Raw genomic sequence first — 16,021 nt, 5'->3', positions numbered from 1 at the left:
TCTTGGATTGAGTAGGATCAAGTGAAGCGAATGGGGGAGAAGGTGTTGAGGTTCTGGATTAATGCGGATAGGGTGTCCTCGCCCCCGATCCAGATTGCAGAGATTTCATCAATGACTCTGAACCAGGTGATGAGTTTAGGATTCTGAGTGTTTAGAAAGGGCTTCTCTAGATGGCCCATGTATAGGTTGACATAGGACAGTGCCATGCTGGTGCCCACGGCTGTACCCCGAACTTGTTTGTAGGGAATGCCTTCAAAGGAGAAGTAGTTGTGGGTGAGGATAATTGGTCATGGCGACTAGGGAAGGAGTGTTGGTTTGGACTCGGATGTTGGGAAAGGTAGTGTTCAATAGCAGTAAGGTCATGAACATTAGGGATGTTAGTGTAAAGGGAGGTGGCATCAATAGTGTTGAGCAAGGCACATGTAAAGGCTGTGGGCACTCGCATGACACCATCCTATGCCAACCTATTCATGGGCCATCTAGAGGAAACCTTCCTAAACACCCAATATCCTAAACCCCTCACCTTGTTCAGGTTCAATGATGACATCTTTGTGATCTGGATTGGGTGTGGATACCCTATCCACATTCCTCCAGAACCTCAACACCTTCTCCCCCGTTCGCTTCACCTGGCCCTACTCAACCCAACAAGCTACCTTCTTAGATGGTGAATTCCACCTTAAAGATGGGTTCATCAGTACCACTGCCCATATCAAACCTACTAACCACCACCAATACCTCCACTTTGATAGCTTCCACCCATTCCATACCAAGAAGTCCCTTCCATGCAGCGTAGCCACCTGGTGGCCATCGCATCTGGATTGGTGAGTGGTCCCTCTCAAAATATACTGAGGGCCTCACTGAGGACTTAACAGACTGTAATTATCCTCCCAACCTTGTACAAAACATATCTCCTGTGCCCTATCTTTCCAGTCACCCAACACCACCCAGAGTTCTACCATCCAGCCACAGAGGAGCATTCCCCTTGTAGCTCAGTACCACCTAGTACTGAAGTAACTGAATTTACATTCTCCGGCAGCGTTTTGACTACCTCTCACTGTGTTCTAAAATGAGGAATGTCCTGCTGACTATCCTTCCCACCACTCCCACAACACCACAACGGTATTCTGCCATCCATCGAACCTAGACAATACACCATCCCTACACAACCCCTGCTCTTAACCCCTTACTTCATGGATCATATCCCTGTAATAGACCTAGATGCAAGACCTGTCCCATACATCCTCCCACCACTATCTACTCCAGTCTGATCACAAACATCACCTTTCCCATCAAAGGTGGGGCTGCTTGTGAAACTAGTTATGTGATCTACAAGCTAAACTGCAACCACAGTGCTGCATTCTATGTCAGCATGACAACCAACAAGCTGTCTAAGCTGTCTATCCACATGAATAGCCAATGACAAACTATGGCCAAGAAACAACTGGACCAACCTGTTGCTGAGCACGATGCCCAAAGTGACATTCTTCATTTCAGTGACTGCTTCACAGCCTGTGCCATATGGATCCTTCCCATCAACATCTGCTTTTGAAATCCGCAGTTGGGACTCTCCCTGCAGTATATCATATGTTCCCGTAACCCTCCTGGCCTAAACTTACGTTAGTCATTGTCCTCACCTGCCTAACACCTTCCATGTTCCCATTCCAGCACTACACACCCCTCTATTCCACTGACATACCCAGTCTTTTTACTTCTCTCCTTTTCTGTTACCCACCCCCTTCCCCCTGCCCTCCGTCTAACCTCCCAACTGCACCTAGCTGCCCTATCCTCTCTCCACCTCTTCCCTGCGTGCTCCCCAGCTACGCTTCACTGTCCCCACCTCTACCCCCCATTCCCTCCCCCTTTCCGCCCCCATCTCCTCCTTACCCTCATCCATCGTGCACCGCTGCTGCTCATAGCCTGGCTTCAGCTACCAGAGACAGTGGTCGTGTGTGTGTGTGTGTGTGTGTGTGTGTGTGTGTGTGTGCACTGCTGCTGCTGCTGCTCATAGCCTGGCTTCAGCTGCCAGAGACAAGGTCGTGTGTGTGTGTGTGTGTGTGTGTGTGTGTGTGTGTGTGTTTTTGACAAAGGCCTTATTGGCCGAAAGCTTATTTTGTGACATTCTTTTTGTTGTGCCTATCTGCAACTCAGCATCTTCGCTATATGGTGAGTAGCAACTGTCCTTTTCATAATATTGTTTACAATCCATCCAGGAATCTCTTACTGACGCACCTAATTTTTATGACTGATGTAGGTGTTCATGTGAATGTGATCACTCCTAAGGCAATGATGAAAACATAATAGTTTGTCACACGGGCTGCAACAAATGAACACTACAGTTTCACAGTCACACAGTTTCTGTGTGCTCTGTAAAAATATGTTTTTTTTGTTTTGGAAGTTGCATTCCATTTTGGAAGTATTAACTGTTGAATTCCTTTGTTGTAACATAGTTTACAACCGTTTATTATTTGTTTACATTTCTGTGAGATGTCTATGTGGTATCTCATCTGCTGTCACTATTCATCACATTTACTTGTGATTGTAATGTATTCTTACCACATGACTCATGTTCTATAACCAATGTGTAGTATGACAACAGCCAAGACTGCAGAAAAAGAGCAATCATTTCAGTGACTGGACGGACAATTCATTATGTGGGAAAATAAATAAATAAATGGCCCAATGGAGTTTTGAACATGGCTCACCCACTTGGCAGTCCAATACTATGACCACTTACCCACTATGCTGTTGCTGTTTCAGGCAGCTCTTTTTCACACTTCTTGTTCTTGGACCGTTCACTGTTTCTATTTTTCTTTTTCTCCTCCCTCCATAGTACAGTACACCTTTTTCCTGTTTTCATGCCTGATCAGTGTTCAGTTTTTGATGAGCTGGCCATCTTACCACTAAACCTGAGGTGAGTGCAATGGCAAGTTTCCCTTATAAGATGCTAGGTCTCACGTCTGAGACCTGTGTTGCACTACATGGTATCTTATACAGACTGTTGAACTGTCCACAACTGACACAAAACAAGTACATTGAATGCTCTTATACGTCATACAATTTTTGTTTCGTAATTCCGTAAATTCTGGGGAGGGGGGTGATGAGCTCTGACACCAAGTTCAGTCATGTCTCGGATGTGTGTGATCGGGTTCAGATCTGGGGAGTTGGGAGCTGGCACATCAACTGTAACTTGCCACTGTGTTCCTTAAACCACTCCAGCACATTCCTGGCCTTGTGACATGGCGCATTATCTTGTTGAAAAATGCCACTGCCGTCAGGAAACATTATCGTCACGAATGGGTGTATGTGGTCTGCAATCAATGTAAGGTATTCCTTGGCTGTCATGGTGCCTTGCATGAGCTCCACTAGATGCATGGATGCCCACATGAATGTTCCCCAGAGCATAATGGACCCACCACCAGCTTGTCTCCATCCTGCAGTACAGTGTCAAGGAGCCGTTCCCCTAGGAGATGATGGATTCCCACCCTCCCATTAGCATGATGAAGAAGGTGTTGGGATTCTGCCAGCATCCAATGCCAATGGTCTCGTGCCCATTTTAGTCGTAACTGTCGATGTTGTGATGTTGACATTGGCACATGCATGGGTCATTGAGCGCAGAGGTCTGTCATTAGGAGTGTTTGCTGCACTGTGTGTTCAGACACACTTCTAATCTGCCCAGCATTAAAGTCTGATGTTAGTTCTGCCACAGTTTACTGCCAGTCCTGTTCTACGAGTCCGCCCAGCCCACAATGCCCAACATCTGTAATGAGGAGTGGCCATCTAACCTCGGTGATGTCTGGATGTGGTTTCGCTATGTGTTGAAGACATCACAGCACTCCTCAAACACCCGACAACAAGAGCAGTTTCTGAAATTCTCATGCCAAACCTCTAGGTCATCACAATCTGCCCTCGGTCAAACTTGAATAGATCATGCACCTTCCCCATTCTACACACAGGCAGCACTCTCACTGATACTACATGCACTGTCCATATGTCTGACTAGCAGTTATTCCTCGCCAGGTGACCCTGCTATTGCCTGGATGGGTTCATATCGACAGTATGTCAGTGGTCATAATGTTCTTGCTGATCAGTGTATATTGGTGTTTCCACTGGATTGAAGCACATGTGAATTGAAAGTTGATGACTGTAAATCCTCTTCACAGGTGGCTCACAAGAGCTGTAGATGGTTATTCTCAATACACATTTATCTGGTAACAACCTGTGATTCCTTAGCATCCAACCATACCAGAAGCAGTTGATACAAAGTTGTTGGTCCAGCTGTTTCAGGTGTCACCACTGTTAGAAGTTACATTGCACACTTGAATGGAAACTTGTTATGTAACTCAAACAAACATCCAGTTTACACTTCACCCAATTGAAGCGGCATTCTGTAGTCAAGCCTTGGTCCATCCCTACAATTTTTATGCATGACATTTCCTCCCAAGACCAAATTAATTATTTCTTGATGCATCTAGTGGTCTCCTATCCCTGCCTTTAGTCAAGCTGTCCAATAATTCTCTTTTCTCTGCAGTTTAATTCCATATTTCTTCATTAATTATTCAATCTGCCCATATAATCTTCAGCATTCTTTTATATCACACTATATTTCAGAGGGTTTCTAGTCTCTTCTTGTGTATACTGTTTATCGTCCACATAAGGCAAGACACCCAACAAATACTTTCAGAAAAGACTTTATTAAACTTAAAAATTTATATTCAGTGCTAAGAAATTTCTCTTTCAGAAGTCCTGTTTGTAGTATTTTGTGTTTTATATCTACTCTACATCAGCCATTGTCAGTTATTTTGCTTCCGAAACAACCGTAATCATCTATTGACTGTAGTACCTCATTTCCTAATGCAATTTACTCAGCATCACCTGGTTTAATTTGATTACACTTCATTATCCTTGTTTTATTCATCACTCAATGAAGCCATTTGCTGTGTGTAACAGAATTACAATGGAACTGGCCAGCCTCAAAGTTTTTATTGAACTTGAGTACTTTTCAGATTTCTTCTTGATTTCCTATACTGCTTGTTCGCACAGATTGAATAATGTGGAGGGTCAGCTGCTGTACTGCCACAATCTCTTTTGAATTTCTTTCATGTCATTTAACTCTGGTTTCTGTGCAAGTTGTAGATAGCCTTATCACCAGCATAAGGCTGTCATTGAGTTAGAGATTAATACCTCATAAGGTACACCACATACACTGAGGCAACAAAAGTCATGGGATGCATCCTAATATCATGTCTGATCTTTCAGAGATGGTGCAGCAGTTTGATGTGGCATGGTCTCTACAAGTTGTTGGAAGTCCCCTACAGAAATATTGAGCCACGCTGCCCCTATAGCCATCAATAATTGCGAAAGTGTTGTGAGTGCAGAATGTTCTGCATGAACTGATTTTTCATTATGTCCCATAAATGTTCGATGGGATTCATATTGGGTGATGTGGGTGGCCAAATCATTTGCTTGAATTATCCAGAATGTTCTTTGAACCAATCATGAAAAGTCGTGGCCCAGTGACATGACGTTACTGTTTGGGAACACGAAGTCCATGAATGGCTGCAAATGGTATCCAAGTAGCTGAACATAACCACTTCCGGTCAATGATTGGTTCAGTTGGACCAGAGGATCCAGTTCATTGCATGTAAACACAACCCACACCATTATGGAGCCACCACCAGCTTCCACAGTGCCTTGTTGACAACTTGGGTCCATGGCTTGTGGGGTCTGCACCACACTCGAACCTTACCATCAGCTCTTACCAACTGAAATGGGGCTCATCTGACTAGGCTGTGGTTTTCCAGTTGTCTAGCATCGAACCAATATTGTAAAGAGCCCAGGAGAGGCACTGCATGTGATGATGTACCATTAGCAAAAGCATTTGCATCGGTCGTCTGCTGCCATACCCCATTAACGCGAAGTTTTGCCGCAGTGTCCTAAAGGATACATTCGTTGTATGTCCCACATTGATTACTGTGATTATTGATTGCAGTCTTGCCTGTCTGCTAGCACTGAGAACTCTACACTCTGTTAGCACTGAGAATTCTACGCAAATGCCACTGGTCTTGGTCATTAAGTGAAGGCCGTCGATTACTGCATTGTCTGTGGTGAGAGGTAATGCCTGAAATGTGATGTTCTCGACACTCTCTTGACACTGTGGATCTTAGAATATTGAATTTCCTGTTAATTCCTGTTGTGCGGCCATACTCGTGTTGGAAACCTCTTCACATGAATCATCTGACTACAAATGACAGTTCTACCAATGCACTGATCACTATCCCATAACTATTGTCATCTCTGTGTATGATTCCAGTGGTATCCTGTAACAGAACATGCCACCAAAGTGTCTTCCTTTAATCCGATCTGATGCAGATCCCAAACACTCAAACAATACCCAGCAATGGGTCACACTAGTGTCCTATATGTGTCTCCTTTACAAATGAATCATACTTTCCTAAAATTCTCCCAAAAATCAAAGTTGATCATTTGCAGTCCTTATATGCTCATTCTATTTCATATTGGTTTGCAGGGTTACACCTAGATATTGAACCAGTGTGACTGTGTCAAGTAGCACACTACTAATTCTGTATTCGTACATTATTGGTTTGTTTTTCCTACTCATCTGCATTAAATTACATTTAGAGCTATCAGCCATTCATCGCATCAACTAGAAATTTTGTCCAAGTTGTTATGTATCTTCCTACAGTCACTTGACTACGACACCTTCCCATACTCCACAGCATCACCAGCAAACAGCCACAGACTGCTACTTACACTGTCCACTATATCCATCATTTTTGTATATACAGGGTGGTCCATTGATCATGACCGGGCCAAATATCTCACAAAATAAGCATCAAATGAAAAAACTACAAAGAATGAAACTCGTCTAGCTTGAAGGGGGAAACCAGATGGCGCTATGCTTGGCCCCGCTAGATGGCACTGCCATAGGTCAAACGGATATCAACTGTGTCTTTTTAAAATAGGAACCCTCATTTATTATTACATATTCGTGTAGTACATAAAAAAATATGAATGTTTTAGTTGGACCACTTTTTTCTCTTTGTGATAGATGGCGCTGTACTAGTCACAAACATATGGCTCACAATTTTAGACGAACAGTTGGTAACAGGTAGGTTTTTTTAAATTAAAATACAGAACGTAGGTACGTTTGAACATTTTATTTCGGTTGTTCTAATGTGATACTTTTGTGAACGTATCATTTCTGAGAACACATGCTGTTACAACGTGATTACCTGGAAATACCATATTAATGCAATAAATGCTCAAAATTATGTCCATCAACCTCAATGCATTTGTCAATATGTGTAACGACATTCCTCTCAACAGCGAGTAGTTCGCCTTCCATAATGTTCGCACATGCATTGACAATGCGCTGACACATGTTGTCAGGCATTGTCAGTGGATCACGATAGCAAATATCCTTCAACTTTCCCCACAGAAAGAAATACGGGGATGTCAGATCCGGTGAACGTGTGGGCCATGGTATGGTGCTTCGACGACCAATCCACCTGTCATGAAATATGCTATTCAATACCGCTTCAACCACACACGAGCTATGTGCCAGACATCCATCATGTTGGAAGTACATCGCTATTCTGTCATGCAGTGAGACATCTTGTAGTAACATGGGTAGAACATTACATAGGAAATCAGCATACATTGCACCATTTAGATTGCCATCGATAAAATGGAGGCCAATTATTTTTCCTCCCATAATGCTGCACCATACATTAACCCGCCAAGGTCGCTGAGGTTCCACTTGTCGCAGCCATCGTGAATTTGCCATTGCCCAATAGTGCATATTATGCCGGTTTACATTACCGCTGTTGGTGAATGACGCTTTGTCGCTAAATAGAACGTGTGTAAAAAATCTGTCATCGTCGCGTAATTTCTCTTGTGCCCAATGGCAGAACTGTACACAACATTCAAAGTCATCGCCATGCAATTCCTGCTGCATAGAAATATGGTGCAGGTGCAATCAATGTTGATGTAAATCTTCAGGTTTTGGTGGCTCACTCTGAAGATGGCTGGATGGTATTCAGCTGAAATATTAGAAGAAGAAGGAGATTTCTTGTGGCTGCACACCCGAAACTTAATGGAACAGATGTTGATGTAGCATTCTCAACACCGACGTTTCTGAGATTCCCGATTCTCACGCAATTTGTCTGCTACTGATGTGCGGATTAGCCGTGTCAACAGCTAAAATACCTACTTCGGCATCATCATTTGTTGCAGATTGTGGTTGACATTTCACGTGTGGCTGAATACTTCCTGTTTCCTTAAATAACGTAACTATCCGGCGAACGGTCCGGTCACTTCCATGATGTCGTTCAGGATACTTAGAAGTATACATAGCACACGCCCGTTGGGCATTTTGACCACAGTAGCCATACATCAACATGATATCGGCCTTTTCTGCGGTTGGTAAACGGTCCATTTTAACATGGGTAATGTATCATGAAGCAAATACCGTCCGCACTGGCGGAATGTTACGTAATACCACGTACTTATACGTTTGTGACTATTACAGTGACATCTATCACAAAGCGAAAAAAGTGGTCCAACTAAAACTTCATATTTCTTTTTGCACTACATGAATATGTAATAAAAAATGGGGGTTCTTATTTTAAAAAATGCAGTTGATATCCGTTTGACGTATGGCAGCGCCATCTAGTGGGCCAACCATAGTGCCATCTGGTTTCCCCCTTCAAGCTAGACGAGTTTCATTCTTTGTAGTTTTTTCGTTTGATGCTTATTTCGTGAGATATTTGGCCCGGTCATGATCAATGGACCGTCCTGTAGAATATAACACCAGTCCTATCACATTTCCCCTGGGGAACTCCAGTTTATATCCTTGTCTCTGACAAATACTCACCGTCGCGGACAACGTACTGGGTTCTGTTACTTTGAGACATGCACATACCTTGGAAACTATTCCAAATGCTTGTACTGTCATTAACAGTCAACAGTGTGTCACCATGTTAAATACTTCATGGAGATCGAGGAATATGGTATCTGCCTGTTACCCTACATCCATGTTTCACAGGATCTCATGTGAGAAAGGGGCAAGCTGAATTCTGCAGGAGTGATGCTTCCTAAAACTGTGGCTGATTTGTGGACAGAAGCTTTTCCCTCTCAAAGGAATTTATTATATTTGAATTGAGAATATGTTCAAGGATTTTGCAGCAAACTAATGTTAATGATATTGTTCTGTAATTTTGCGAGTCTGTTCTTTTACGTTTTTAAAGACAGGAGTAACCTGCACTTTTTTCCAGTCACTTGGGAGTTTGTGTTGAGCGAGAGGTTTGCAATAAATGCAAGCAAACTAAGTAAGGAGCTAATGCTGTCGAGTACTCTTCTTAAAACCAAATTGGGATTCCATCAGGACTTGGCAATTTATTTAATTTCAACCCTTTCAGTTGTTTCTTCACACTGACAATGCTTATTACTATGTCCTCCAAAAAGGAGTCTGTGTGATGGTCAAATGATGGTATGCTTGTACAATTCTCCTGCGTAAACGATTTCTTAAATGCAAAATTTACGTAAAATGTCAGCTTTACTTATGCTGTCTTCTACTTCCACACCAGACTTGTTAACAAGTGACGATGCCAAACTAGTCAACAAGTGACTGGATAGAAGTCGTAGACCTACTTAGCAATTTTATATAGGATCAGAATTTTCTGAGGTTCTTGGTCAGATCTGTTGCTAAGGTATGACAGTGGTAGTTGTTGTAAGCTTTGTGCATCGATCTTTTTAGAGATGCACAAATTTCTATTAACTTTTGCTTGTTGTCATTTGCTTGTTCTCTTTTCGAACCAAGAGTGCAACAGCCTTTGCTTCTTCAGCATTTTTTGAATTTAATTGTTAAATGACGGTGAGTCTTTTCCATCCTTAATCTACTTACTCAGCACATGTGAAAGCAGCTGTGTGATCTACCAACTTAGCAGCAACCACTTTGCCAAATTCTCCTGTGTCAGTTCTAAACAAATAGGAAAATTAGTAGGGTGGTTTTAATGCTTCAGGTGTTCTAAGTAGTCTCCTCCTCCTTTAGTACAACACCCAGAACGATCATACAACCATTTGAAACTGTCATAAAAATCACTGTTTGGGACATTGGTCAACTTGCAAATCAATAAAATGAGTATGTTACAACTGGCATCCTACTGAAACTAGTCAATTTGGTTGGAGTGACAGACTGTCTGGACTGTTTGTAGTGTAGCCCGAGGTCTTGGTGATAATTTGATTGTGAGTTGGCAGAACCAACGGATGTCAATAAAGGTTGTAACAGATTGACCTATAGTGTAGACTAATGTTTATGTTCGTGCCGTATTTAATCGGTCAGTTTCAGTCGAATGCTAGTGTTAAGGTACTCATTTTAGTTGCTCATATTCAACTCACTTGACACATTTGCAGTTTCTTTTGCCATGGCAAATCATCACAGAGCCATTCTGCACCTTGTCATTTTGTGGTAAGTTCATATTGATAACACCAAGTCTTGTCACCCAAGATGATTTTTTCCAGAGAAGAATTCTCTGCAGTTTTCATTTCAGTCAAGTCATAGCATGTGTTTGTGTGGTGTTGATTTTGTATGGGAGTCAAGGTGTGCGGGACAGACTTTGCACACACTTTTCTCTTCTTTAAAATATTTCTGGAGAATGTCTTGAATACTTGATTTAGAGATGTTATGTTCGTTGCTCTATTGCAGTTTGTGAAACAAGTACGTTAGCACACCACAGCTGCGTGGCCAACACTTAATGCTTGTCTGACTGGTTGGATGCAAGTCTGTTAGTTGTTAGTTCAAGCTACACTGATGTTAAAAAAGGTACTGGCAGAAGTAAAGCTGTGAGGACGGGGTGTGAGTCGTGCTTGGGTAGCTCAGTTGGTAGAGCACTTGCCCGCGAAAGGCAAAGGTCCCGAGTTCGAGTCTCGGTCCGGCACACAGTTTTAATCTGCCAGGAAGTTTCATATCAGCGCACACTCCGCTGCAGAGTGAAAATCTCATTCTACACTGATGTTGCTTGTAAGCAAGGAATAAAATCAGACATGGAACTTTTTGGATGGACAATGTGTGTTGGCTGTCAAAAGGAATGGTCACTGCCAAACTGTGACAAAGACACAGCTGAACCACCCAGCTGCTGAGTGTGGCACCCAGTTTGATGTGCTTGACGTGGACTGCTTCACAACCAGTGTCATCTGGATTCTCCCCACCAACTCCAGCTTTTCTGAACTTTTCAGGTGGAAACTCTCCCTGCAACATATCTTTCATTCCCATAACCCTCATGGGCTCAACCTTTGCTAGTCCCTGTCCTCCACCTGCGTCCCCTTCCAACCATGCACACACCTTCTATCCTGCCAGCACGCCTGCATAATTCTTTCTCTTCCTCTTCTCTCCCCTTTTCCTCCTCCCTCCAGCAAGGTGTCCGTATGTTGCAGCAGCCTCTGTCCTGTCCCCACCATGTCTGTGCACACTCCCACAGGCACTGCACACTCTTTCCTGCATCCCTACACTGCTAGTACTCCCCTCCCTGCCCCACACATTTGTATCCCCTTTACCCACACCAGCAAACATTGTTGCTAACCTCAGACATTAGTCACAATGAGGCTTTAGTATCTGGAAATGACAAATGTGTGTGTGTGTGTGTGTGTGTGTGTGTGTGTGTGTGTGTGTGTGTTTGTTTGTTTGTTTTTGGAGAGGGGGGCTGGCTTTCTTTTATTTTGTCTATGCCTGATGAAAGATTAGTGTGACAGCTGATAAATATATAGTAGTCTTCTTTCAGTATACCTGTCTGTCACTAATACCTCCTCTATTTGGTGAGTGGTATCTATCCTTTTCGCATTGTTACTCCATCTGGGAGTTTTGATAGTTTTATTTTGTTTTAATTTCTGGGTGTTCCCAATAGGTGGTAGTAACTGCCTGCCACATGGGGTAGCCATGTGGTCTGAGGCGTCTTGTCACAGTTCGCGCAGTTACCCCCATCGGAGGTTCGAGTCCTCCCTCGGGCATGGTGTGTATGTTGCCCTTAGTGTAAGTTATTTTAAGTTTGATTAAGCAGTGTGTAAGCTTAGGCTTGATGACCTCAGCAATTTGGTCCCATAAGATCTTACCACAAATTTCCAGTAACTGCCTGGATAAAACTGTTTACTGTATTGTCAAAATGTTTCCAGGAAAGGAAGGTAACTTCTGTTTCTTTATATTAATTTTGGACTAGAGTGTGTTTAGAATATGCTGTTACATGCTAATATAGCCTAAAGTATTGAATAACTGGTTTGGTTTCTTGAAGTTTTCTCGATGGACATAATGTTCTATCATTACACCAAAAAGATGTTGGAATAGCACGAGTGATTGTTTATTTCAGCACAACAGTATTGCAGTGTATGTTTTCTGGTGTCACTGGATGCATGTTTGGCAACACCCTATCCTTTCTCGTTGCAGTGGCATTATTTTCGTAAATTTTAAGTGTTTAATATTTCTTTTTCTGAGTATTACAAATACTTCAGTTGTTTTCTAGTCTAAATGGAATTCACTTTCAACATGTCCATGAGTTTGGTGAATCACATTAATTTTTAAATTTCATTCAATGCATTCACCACAAATAGCAACATTTCATTCATAGAGTCTAAGTTCAGGACCGACAAACTTAAATTATGACAGATCGCATGTATTAGGTACCTGTTCTAATTCTGGATGTTTCAAACCCATCCTAATCAGTGGCAGGTTACTCATTGCTAGCATAAGAAAGACAGCATAGGAATGTATCCAGGCACACAAACACATTAAATTTTACTCCAGGCTGGAGAGGCATTTGAACATGCCTCACTTCATTACCAGACTGTATCAGATAACAAGGTCTGAACTTCTATTTCGTTTTGAGCATTTTACTTTTAGAGATAATTTTATAATATAGTCACAGAAATTTTTTGGTAATCTTGTACCATCTACAAATATGAGGGTTGTCCGTAAAATAAGGATCTGCAGCCGCGAGGAATGCAGTTACGCAGAAACCGGTAACACTGGCATGTAGCTTGTTTTTCGCTCTCCCATTTCCCATCTCGACGAGCTGTCTGCAATGCTCAGTCTTGGCTTGGCAGCCATTAGAGATGGAGCTCCCACTCACATTTCATGTGAATTTCCTCTGTGATTCATTTTTTGTATGCAAAAAGGACTGTGCCGGTGGGCATTCATTCCCAACTGTGTGAAGTCTACGGAGAATGTGTAAGAGTATACAACATGTGCTCAAATGGTGAAGAGAATTCAGAGACAGAAGTACAAATGTCCAAGATGAACAGCATTCTGGACAGCCATTGGTTTCAGATGAAATGATTGTTAAAGTGGAAGAAGCAATGCTGAAAGGTCGAAGGGAGCTCTGTGAGGTGATCCCTGTTGTCAGCATGAACAGCATTGACAAAGTTTTGGCAGACCATTTAGGATATGCTGTGGTTTGTGCAAGGTGAGTCCTGGGAATGTTTACAGAAGACCACCAACAGAAATGTGTGAAAGACACAGTGAATTTCTTCAGGCCTACACAAATGATGGCGAGGAATTCTTGGACACTAATGTCACCGGCTACGAGACCTGGCTCCACTGTACAACACTGGAAGTGAAACAGCAATCCCATCAGTGGAAACAGCCAGCATCGCAGAAGCCGCGGAAGTTTAAAGAAACACTGTCTGCTGGCAAAGTGATGGCGAACATGTTTTGGGACAGGAAGGGGTTATTGTGCGAATGCCTGCATGCCTGTACAACAATCAATGCAGACCACTACTGTGAAGCATTGAAGGAGCTTCGCCACACAATCCAAAACAGAGGCATTCTCACAAAGGTAGTGCATTTCCATCAGGACAACACTCGTCTGCACATCGCCTGTGTCACAACAAATTTGGATGGGATACTGTCACACACCTGCTCTACAGCCCAAACATAGCCCCCAAGTGACTTCCATCTCTTCCTGAATCAAATAAATGCCTGGTTGGGGCGCATTCCACAATCAGAGAGGAGCCGAAAGAAGAGTTTTTATGGTGCGGTGGGAGAGTTCTATGAAGCAAACGTACAGAAGATGGTACACTGCATGCAAAAATGCATTTATCTCAGTGGTAATTAAGTGAAAAAAATTGGTAAAAGTTTAAGCTTTGCACACTGCATTATTCAGTGCCAATAAAAACGTTTTTCATAGTGAAAAATAATTAGGAACCTTATTTTATGGACAGCCTTCATACGAAATTTTTATGAATTTGTTAAAAATTTTAATTTTATGTCTTGTTTCTTGTAGAGATATAATTCAGCGGAAATGCTATCATTAAAGTATTATATGTTTCAACACCTAGGTTATGAAGAGGACCAAGAAACACCTGAGGCAAGTGCAGAACATAATACTGCTTCCAGTGGTAACAACAACAGCAACAACAATGCTGTTACCAGTAGCTCCACAAGTGGCGGCAATAGTAGTAGCAGCAGTAGTAGTACTACTAGTGCTAATAATAGTACTACTATTCCAGTTCAGCTGACCTCCACTTCAGCTACCAGTCGTACGGAATATCACAGAAGAAGTGGAGGCAGTGATCGTACAGAACAGAGAGACCGCACAGACAGAAGCACTGGGAATAGTGGTGCAGAAAGACCTTCATTCAACCATTATTCTTCCAAGCCTCAGATGTATAATGCTAGCTTGCCGTTTCATGTGCATGGAATCAACATGTACACTTCTCCCCCTCCTCCACCCCAGCCATCACAACCTCAGCAAACACCTCCACCACCCCCACCACCACCTCCCAACCCATATGGACCATATTATAGCCCGCAGAGTCAGTACCAGTATGCTCCATATTGGATGATGCCCCAGTAACACAAATATTTCCCGGCTGTCATGCACTCTTCATATATTGCACAGTGATAATACATGTATGTTTGTGTAAGTAAAATAATTTACTATGGAAATAGATTTACTTAAGTGTTGGAAGTAATTTCACATTATATTACATGTCAAAGGTATTAATGTAATTGTTTGGAGCTCAGTTATCTACTTTGTGCAGCAGCAGCAGTAGATAGTGTAAATGAAAAATATTTGTGCATATATGTTGTTAGCAATTTGAATTGTATTCTGTATGTGAAGGCCTTCAGATAATTTGTTGTACATTGTGTTGTAGCAATAGACATTTAATGTACATTTTACAAGTTAAGAATTAAAAATGGCCATGCTCCTTCTGATTTCAGAATCCTATGAGATTTAAAACCTTGTGACACTGCCATCCAATTGGATGCTTATAATGAAACAAGTAGACAGCGTTATGTTATGGACACCACAAGAATTAAAGCAGTGTGTAAGTGTTTGTGTTATCCCACAGTTACTTCAAGTGTGTGTTTCCTGTACCTCTTTGCTGTTTGATATCACTTTCCCCACACCCTTGAACTACCGTGATATTTGTATAGACACCAATTATTGAACTATCATATGATGACAATTGCAGCATTATGATATTTGAATTTATATAATTTTTATCTCTCTCTTTTTATTTTATTTTATTTTATTTCCCCCCCCCCCCCCCCCCCCTTCCAAAAAAAATGTCATTGTAATAGTATTCTTTAGTTCAACTTGGATAAAGTCTTGGTGTGAACTGTCCAGTTCATCGTTTTTGTTCTGCCGTGAGTGCTCTTTGTTATTACAATATTTGTTAAAGAAAAATACATTAAAATGCATTTACCAAAGCAATGAGTTTACTTCTTTATTGCAACACCTTAATAAAAATTACAATTACGAGTATAACTAGCTGAGTTTCCGGGTGTCTGTTGCTCGGCTCCTCTTTAATTGTTAAGTAGCAGAGTACTCACTTATATAATTATATTATACATGAAATTTTGATAGATGTTGAGTATATTACTCTAAAATATTAGTGATTTTGAGCTACAGTATAAAATATGAATGCAGCATTTTACTTATTTCAGGCTTTCCTTCCAGTTGCATTCTGATGACTTCTTTAGAAATAGAGAAGTGTCTAAACATCAGCT

The 16,021-nt window shown here is 41.9% G+C and overlaps 1 protein-coding gene across 5 annotated transcripts in view; it reads left to right on the top strand.

Moving 5' to 3' along the window:
- LOC126412848 (uncharacterized) overlaps positions 1–15,543 on the top strand; it is a 309,701-nt gene extending 294,158 nt beyond the window's left edge. For all 5 annotated transcript variants that reach the window (XM_050082699.1, XM_050082700.1, XM_050082704.1 and 2 more), the window contains one exon: positions 14,344–15,543. In XM_050082699.1, the coding sequence (XP_049938656.1) occupies positions 14,344–14,861 (518 nt within the window). In that variant the 3' untranslated portion in view covers positions 14,862–15,543. The remainder of the gene's footprint in view (positions 1–14,343) is intronic.
- The last annotated feature ends 478 nt before the right edge of the window (positions 15,544–16,021 follow it).

Source organism: Schistocerca serialis, chromosome 7, assembly GCF_023864345.2.
Source record: "Schistocerca serialis cubense isolate TAMUIC-IGC-003099 chromosome 7, iqSchSeri2.2, whole genome shotgun sequence".
In the NCBI taxonomy this organism is placed as follows: Eukaryota; Metazoa; Arthropoda; class Insecta; order Orthoptera; family Acrididae; genus Schistocerca; species Schistocerca serialis.
Note: the sequence above shows the minus strand (reverse complement) of the source record. Positions and strands in the feature narration are given on the sequence as shown.